Raw genomic sequence first — 8,241 nt, forward strand, 5'->3', positions numbered from 1 at the left:
CTCAACAACATGTGATCAACTCCACCCATCTGGCGCTCCAGGTCAAATAAAAACAACAACACAATCAACACTATTTGAGGATCAACAAAGAACTGTGAATGTACTGTTCACAGAGTTCAGCCCAGGTGTGTTGTTAAATCTAGTGTGCCCTCGGGGCTGAGCTACGCTGTACTATTGTCAACTGTTGTGTGTGACACCACATTTCCAGCCACATGAGACGCCATAGATCAGCACTGAAAACACAGGGACATGGCTCAAAACAAGACAGAGCCTTCAATAGCTGCCTGTCCTCAGGAGATAGCTCAAGTTGCCTTGCGCTTTCTGTCTCCGAGAAATGGTGTCAGCCTTCATGGCAGAGACAGAGATTTCATCCCCAGAAGAGAAGGAAAACAAGTCGGCAAACAAAATGTCTCTTCTACATCTGACACGTGTGTGTGTGCGTGCGTGCGTTTGTGCATTCGTGCGTGCGTGTGTTGGGAATCCTTTCTTCAACCTGAGAGATAGAAAGTTTCGCAACATGAATGATTGTCTGCTCTTATGAGGCAACTTGACAAGTGAGTGAATACTTGTACTGCACTGGAACTGCTTGGCATTCCAATCAAACGTTCCAGCAGTTGTGAGTGACAGCATGACACACTAGACCCTCAAACTTGATCATTTAACGATAAAATAATATATAAATCACAATATTTGAGGGCCCCTATCAGTTGGGAGCCGCCAGAATCTGCCTAATGTTTGAGGGGGAAGGGAGCTTTTACAGCTTCACTCAGCTGATGGCTGCTCAAATGGCTCAGATGAGTGTACAAGGGAAGCTTCCGTACAGTATGTCCCCACCTTAAAGGGACACTTCACCCTTTTTGCAAAACAATATATGTTAATGATGTTTAGAAGACTTAGAACACTTTCCTGGGGTCTTTATGTGTGTAATATGTGGTTTTAGATATTTTAGATAAGATTTTAGCAGTGTCCATGATGTCACAGACACTGGACACTTCCTTCCTGGACTACAATTCCCATAATGCTTTGGTGCACTGCTCCTCTTTGTGGATAGGGGGAAGGCTGTCTTACTGAGACAACATGTAGTCCAGGAAGTAAGTGAGACCAGTGTCTGTGACATCATGGACACTGCTAAATATCTAAAATGACATATTACACACATAAAGACCCCAGGAAAGTGTTCTAAATCTTCTAAACGTCATTAACATATATATATTTTTGCAAAAAGGGTGAAGTGTCCCTAAGGTATTGTTCAGGCAAGACACAGTTTGAGCTCAAACTGACCCGCCGATTACCAAGACAGACACACTCAGCTACGGCTGCTCCTTTTGGTCATACACTGTCAAATCCTGGATGTCTGAGTGTACAATTTACAAATGTAAACACACTGTAAACAAACTGGTCCCTGGTTAAAAATCACACTTGTGTGAGAGGGGTGCCCACTATGGCTGCCACATTCATTGCAGATTCACTACCATATACGCTACGAGACATGAATGAAACAAAATCAATCACTAGATGTATTTATATTGGCCACATGACTTCTCGCATTGTCAATGTTTAACTGCTTCTCTAAACAAACATTAAAAGTCCATAGTCTTGGCCTGAGCCGTGGCTCAGCGGTCCAGGCACCTTGGCTGGTAATCCAGTCTGGCAGTGTGCCGCGGGTTCGACTCCCGTTCCCGACAGCCTTTACTGCATGTCTTCCCCCCATCTCTCTCCCCATTTCCTGTCAGCCTACTGTCTGTCCCTCCATAAAAAATATAAAATAAAGGCGAAAGCCACAAAAAAACATCTAAAAAAAAAAGTCCATAGTCTTGGCCTGGGCCGTGGCTCAGCGGTCCAGGCACCTTGGCTGGTAATCCAGTCTGGCAGTGTGCCGCAGGTTCGACTCCCGAATGCCCCATATTATAATACTGGGCCCTGTTTGGTTATAGCCTGGTTCCAGACGTATCTGGTTGGCTCGTCACCACAGCCGTGAAGCCGTGAAGTCAGACTTAATCTGCCTGGGGCAATATGCATCGCAAAGGCAGATGAAGGCTGGCTATGCGAGGCTAGTTTGGAGGTGCATGCTGGGGGGAGCCCAGAGTGGAGGAGGATGAACAGATGTGAACCCAGAGATGCACGCTCCGCTGACCGTAACCATGTGAAGATGCTTCATGTTACCATAGTAACTTAAGCATGCCCCCATGTTGCCATAGTGATTCACACACACTTTTTCTCACCTCCACGCGATGCAGACATGAGCCAGGAAAGTTGGACGTCTCAAGGCAACGCATTCTCACACCTGTTGCGTGAAAGAGGTGACGTTGGTGGGGGGAGATGACGTGACCATGTGTCACCCATTTGACACGACGGGACCGCCTGCGTCAAATGTTGATGTGACGCGGCTGTCTTGTTGCGTTGCATGTTGATGAGGACGAATGATTTACTATTCATCTCCAAGCCTATCGGTATGCAACTTGAATGGCACTGAGTCGGCAGAATGGACATCACACCACCTGGCATGGCCACCTGCTTGCTTGGCTAACACCTCGCTAAGATATGCCTCACAAGGCTCAAGTCCGCTTACGACGGTGCACCTGACTTATTCAATGTTTTTACCACACGCAATCAATTACGAGTTGGGCTTGGGAGTGAGAATGACACTTCCGCATTCCATTGATCCATCAATTCAAAAGGCAACGATTCCATAATAGCCTAATCGATGCAAAGAAATTCAAATTGTTATTGTGAAACACACTATAGTCAACAAAACAAATTGAATAACTGATCATAACCATTAGGCCCCTGAATCAAATCGCATCATTATCTTGCTGTGGCAAAATTTGAAATATCTGTAAATATTGGGCATGGTGATGAAGCTTACACACCTAGCAACTATGTTCTGCTGTGTTAATGTTCAACAAGAATGGTAGCCTACATCATCCATAACAAAGCTTTCTGCAGCTGGGCTGACCCCAGAAAACACAGAGACTTGCACACTGACACACATACGACACAGGGCACTTTACACTTCCCCTGATCTGTAACAGGCTACTGTTTTACGAACTTAAGGTACTTAGGATAAACAACCACATGTCAGAAGAAGGGGGGGGGGGAGGGGGGTTGAAAAGACAATTAGCGAGGAGATATATAGACTGTGGAGATTGTGAGATCTAATTCTCCACTTTGACCATAAACTTCCTTGATTCAGAGGATTAACTTGTCCTCAATGTAACTCTGTGGATGTGGGGTGAAATTGAGACATACTTTTTGTATTTAGGACACCTTTGTGAAATGTATATTTAGGACATCTTAACAGGTGTGTGTAGCTCATGAAGAATCTGATGGAAGCTATTTCAGTTACGGTAACCATAACAACCATATATTGTATAGCCAATCTACAAGGTCACGATCTGCTATTTTTGGACTTTTTTTTCTTTTAACATTTTTTAATGCATAAAAATCTTTGTTGGCCAAAGGAACGCAAGTTTGAAAGTGATTGGGCTTACGGCATATTTATTGTGACTGTCGTCTGTGTTGTGAAACACATTATCTCACATAAAACAGACTTCAATGCATTTTCAATATATGAATGTATATGGCTGTCTGTCCTGGGCATAACTCGACTAAATGTTGTAACTGCCACAGATGAGGTGTTGTGTAAGGTGTTAGGCTTGCCTTTAAATAGACAGGTGGCCTGCTGCCTACCTATTAGCTAACAGAGAGAGTTGAGCTGGGTTAAGACATCAGGCAAGGGATAGATGTATATACTGTAGGCGTTTCTGCATAGAAGAAGAGCTCTCTCTGGCAGAACAGAATTTAACCACGTACAGTATGCCCTATACTTCATATGAAAAATATGATTACCTATATTCTTAATTTAGTTTTTAAATTGGCTATATCTTGAAGGTTTATAAACATTTTGAGGATTTGCTCCAATAGGGATGTGGTTAAACATTTACCCTAAAACATTAACCTGTGATGAATGGCCACTGAATAAAAATAACAATATCAACACTCACTGCCTGTAATTAAATCTAATCTTAGATTATATTCTGTTCAGATGGTGTCAATAATCAAGACGAGGCACTATTTATCATGATGACAATGTAGTACCTAATGGAGAAATTTGGAATCTCTGGGCTACAAATCAGTTCTATATTTGACCTATAGCTAAGCCCCTCCCCAAACTGCTATGGTCCAATCACAGCTAAGCATAACATGGGTTAGACAAACCTCTCCACCAATAGTTTTCCTATATGATAAAACATTGTTTTAAAAAAGAAATGTCACGCACATATTTTTCCAGTGCATATGGCATGCCTTGTTGACGGATTTGGAAGAGATTTTGAAGGTCTGGTTCCAAAAATGAACCAGTATTTAATGTATAAAATCCATAATATTTACATTGGAATGAATGAGCCCGGCTGGAAAGTGTCCAAGTGGGAGTGTCTAAGTGGGAGAGGGCGGGGCTTAGCTAAAGGTGAATTGAGAAAAGTACAAACTCTTATAAGACAACATAAAATCCTGGAACAATAACAGTGGTTGGTGTCAACAATAACAGTGGTTGGTGACATGGTGTATGTGAGCGTTGATATCTGTATTTGTTGCATTAAAAAACGAATGTAGTCCTATAAGAAATCAAAAATAAATTGGACAGGTAGCTGAAATATTAGAGATACTCCTCGAGTTTTGTTATACAGTTGACAAGCTACAACCTGTCTGAGGTGAGGGCCTTACAGTTCACATTTTCAAGTGTGACATCATATGACTCAAGTTTAGAATGTTCATATGACCTCAAACTCTGGGTGATACACTCACCACATAACCACTAACTGCTTCACAGCTTAACTATTTAAGTAATTGCAATAACAGCAACAAAGATTTGTGAAATGACTTTGAACATACATTTTAGAAAGAAGCGGTTTAGTGGAAGACTTAGAAAGAAAAACTAAACCACTGCTGTGCATCAGAACATTCTGATGTCAACTCAATCTACACTGCTCTCCTAAAGGCAAGTTAACAAGACACACAAAACTGCAAGGCTATAACAAAATGAACTACCTTTAGTTGCAAAGAGATTTTAGAAGATAGCTATAGCCTTTTGTAAAAAAAGAAAAAAAGAAAAGAAAAAATGCACCAATAAAATAACCCTATCTATTTAGCTCATTTATAATAATTATAAGAAGAATTTGCCTACTATTCTGATAACTGAGAATCAGTTATTTTTGGTGAGCAACGCGGTCGTACGGGAAAGTATAAATCGGCTTTAAAGCTCACTTCCACAGCAGAAACTAAATCTATATGGCGAAAATAGCAGATCTACAATGCTCAGTCTCCTCTCCAACACCATACAAAGTAGATAAATCAAACACAATAGTCCGTAGGACCGTAGGCTATGTGTTGTGTCACTTCCACGCGGGTTAAATGAAATAATAATAGCCTATGATTATGAAAGCACAAAGGGCCATAGCACCTCCTCTGACTCGTTGACAACAATTTGGCTACAGTGAGTACACGGTAACAAACACGACCTGACTTGATACAATGATGCATTTGTATGCACTCTTCCGTATAATTATTTTTAATTGACTGAGGGGGCGAGCTAATGCGCGATAAATGGCTCAATCATCATCATCCACGATTCCACGTAATAACGTTTATAACAATGACTCAGTCAGGACAGGAGGACGCTTTATCATCATCATCATTAACAACTTACTCTGTGTGATCTTCTGTAAACCCAGTACATCCTCTGGAGTGATGATGGTGTTGACGAGCAGCTCTTCCTCCGTGGTCGCGGGGACCTCCACCCCGGCCGAGTTGCAGCCTTTCTTCACTTTCATCTCCAACGTTTGGTTGTTGTGGTTCTTCGAACCCGTCTCGCTGCCTCCTCCGGTGGTGCTGTTGGTCGTCCTGCTGCTGCCTGCTACGGTATCTCCGCCGCCGCCACCGCAACTGCCTGGATTAATAGCGGCGGGCTTCTTAGCGCTGGATGATGATGGGTCTCTGCTGGTACAAGAATAGCTCATTCTCCGTCCCTCCTCCCCCTCCTAAACCCCGGCCTTAGAGATACAAAATAGCCGCCTCCCTCCCTCCCTCCCTCACCGAAAGATGCACTGGCTCAGGCTGTCTATTTATTATGAAGTGTGCTTCATTCAAATCAAATCCCCCCACTCTCTCTCTACGCGCCTGGTTACCGTGTTTCTGTTTCAGACCGTAGCCTATATTGGAGAGGCAGGGGGCTTTAATACAGTAAAAGGATGTGCGCATGTTTGGTCGGTCGGAAAATTGTATGAAAATAATGTTCTATGCTAGAGGACCGACAGTTGAGGGGGGGGGGGGGCAGCAGATGGTCGTGCTGTTAAGGAGGGGGCGTGTTTGTGTTCACTAGAACACTGGTGCCATCTTCGGGCATGGTCCTATGTCGCCCCTCTCTTTCAATCATGGTATGGTCCGGTTTTGTGTAAGTGGTCGCTGGTTTGTTGCGACATGACTCATTTGTCTATCTTTGGTTGTTGTGTCGGTTGTATAGGCCAGTGATTATCAAGCCTTTTCACACTGGTCCATTAGGCTAACCAGTCGACCCGCCTATTCGAATTGAGATCGGGACTCGGTCGGGGACCGGTACGGCGGTACGGTCGGGACCCCCTAGAACTGTGGTCCCTAGCTGGACCGCTGGAGTCCGCTGGACCCCACGTTGAGGTCGAGAACATATTGAGAACAGTGGTAGTGCAACATTTTATCCGGATCGGATGTATGGTGGACCTGTCTCAGACTCTCAGTTGCTGTTGATTGATACTAATACACGTGACTGCAGCAGGTGGTGTTTGATTGACTGGCAAACCATACTGTTAATTATACACTGGTTCTCTAAGTGGGGTCTGGTCAAGGGGTCCTTGAGCTGCTTCCAGGCGGTCCCCAGACACATTTCCAGCACTTGTCTTTAACGCTATACAATTGGCTATTTGAAAATGGCAATCTACAATTGCACATATTGACATTTACCAGTGTCACTCGTGAATATTAAAAAACACGTTCACGTTCAGTATATTTATATGTGTTACTGTTAATAAAGTAGAGAGAGTTCAACTAAATCCTGCATGGAATACAATATTTATCAGAGCTGTTTCTTTTTGTGTGTTAATGTTGCACCCTAGAGGCAATCTAGAGTTACTGCAAATCCATAACAAATAGTGATTAAGAAGGATTTGAACTAGGGGCAAGGATTCAAACTGAAAGGGGAGGTCATTAATCGATTGCCTACTTTTAATACGATTCAGAGAATTGTGCAACGCACAAAAAAGCAATAATTAATGTTATTTTTTTAACGTTTGAGGCTTTTGCTTTTATTTTATTATAGGAGGGATAGACAGTAGGCTGCCAGGAAATGGGGCGAGATGGGGGGTGACATGCAGTAAAGGCCGTCAGCATCGGGAGTCTGCACACTGCCAGATTGGACTACCAGCCAGGGTGCCTGGACCGCTGAACCACGCACGGCCCAGGCCCATTAATGTTATCTTAAAGAATGGTCTAGCCAACACCAACTCAAGACTCCTGAATCACTGCCATCCACACTACTTTAGCATCATGGTCTTGAGCTCCACAGTGTTGTTAGCTAATTAAGCTGTCGCACCGCAGTGCATCTACGTACAGTAGGTGGTGTGCTTCCTGGCTTTGCCCTGGGTTGATTCCCACAGTGTCTGCTTGCCACTATAGTTCCGGGTGCCTGACGCAGTGCCCTGCCAGCCTCATCCTTCTCTCTCTGACTTGGTCTGTGACCGTCACAGACAAAGCCTTTATTGGATAGTGTACAGTAAGTTGACATGAAATGGAGGGGAGAGAGATGGGGAGTGACACACAGCAAAGGTCGTCGGGCTCGGGAGTGGAACCCGCGACACGCTGTAAGACTGGATTAGCAGCCTATAGGTGCCTGAACCGCTAGGCCAGCCCGGGCAAGAGCACAAACATTTCTGATATGGTCTGTCCATGTGACACTTAGTGCAATTCGTATAGTGTAATGGCAATCTTTCACCTTCCAATGTATATTTGCATGTTACTTCACAGGTGCTGGGAGTGATCCTACGCAGAGTACTAACAGAAACATAACAGATGGATGTCCAGTCTTAAATCCAGTTTTGGTGTATTTATTGAGCAAGTTTGTTGAGCAGTTGAAATTAACATACCAGTGATGTTATTGTAGCAAAGTTTGTCTGTTTGTCTGCTGCTGGTAAGAAGCGGTGTGCTCCCACCATTTCC

The 8,241-nt window shown here is 43.7% G+C and overlaps 1 protein-coding gene across 2 annotated transcripts in view; it reads right to left on the bottom strand.

Moving 5' to 3' along the window:
* LOC306928361 (protein unc-119 homolog A-like) overlaps nt 1-8,241 on the bottom strand; it is a 29,863-nt gene extending 21,622 nt beyond the window's left edge. Inside the window, exons 1-2 of one of the 2 annotated variants that reach the window (XM_079508412.1) lie at nt 8,169-8,241; nt 5,705-5,991 (exon numbers count right to left, since the gene is read on the bottom strand). In XM_079508412.1, coding sequence (XP_079364538.1) covers nt 5,705-5,828 — 124 coding nt within the window. In that variant the 5' untranslated portion in view covers nt 5,829-5,991; nt 8,169-8,241. Of the gene's footprint in view, nt 1-5,704; nt 6,031-8,168 lie in introns of those variants that run through there. The other variant, XM_079508411.1, reaches the window with a different exon arrangement.

Source organism: Electrona antarctica (assembly GCF_951216825.1).
Source record: "Electrona antarctica genome assembly, chromosome: 8".
Lineage (NCBI taxonomy): Eukaryota > Metazoa > Chordata > Actinopteri > Myctophiformes > Myctophidae > Electrona > Electrona antarctica.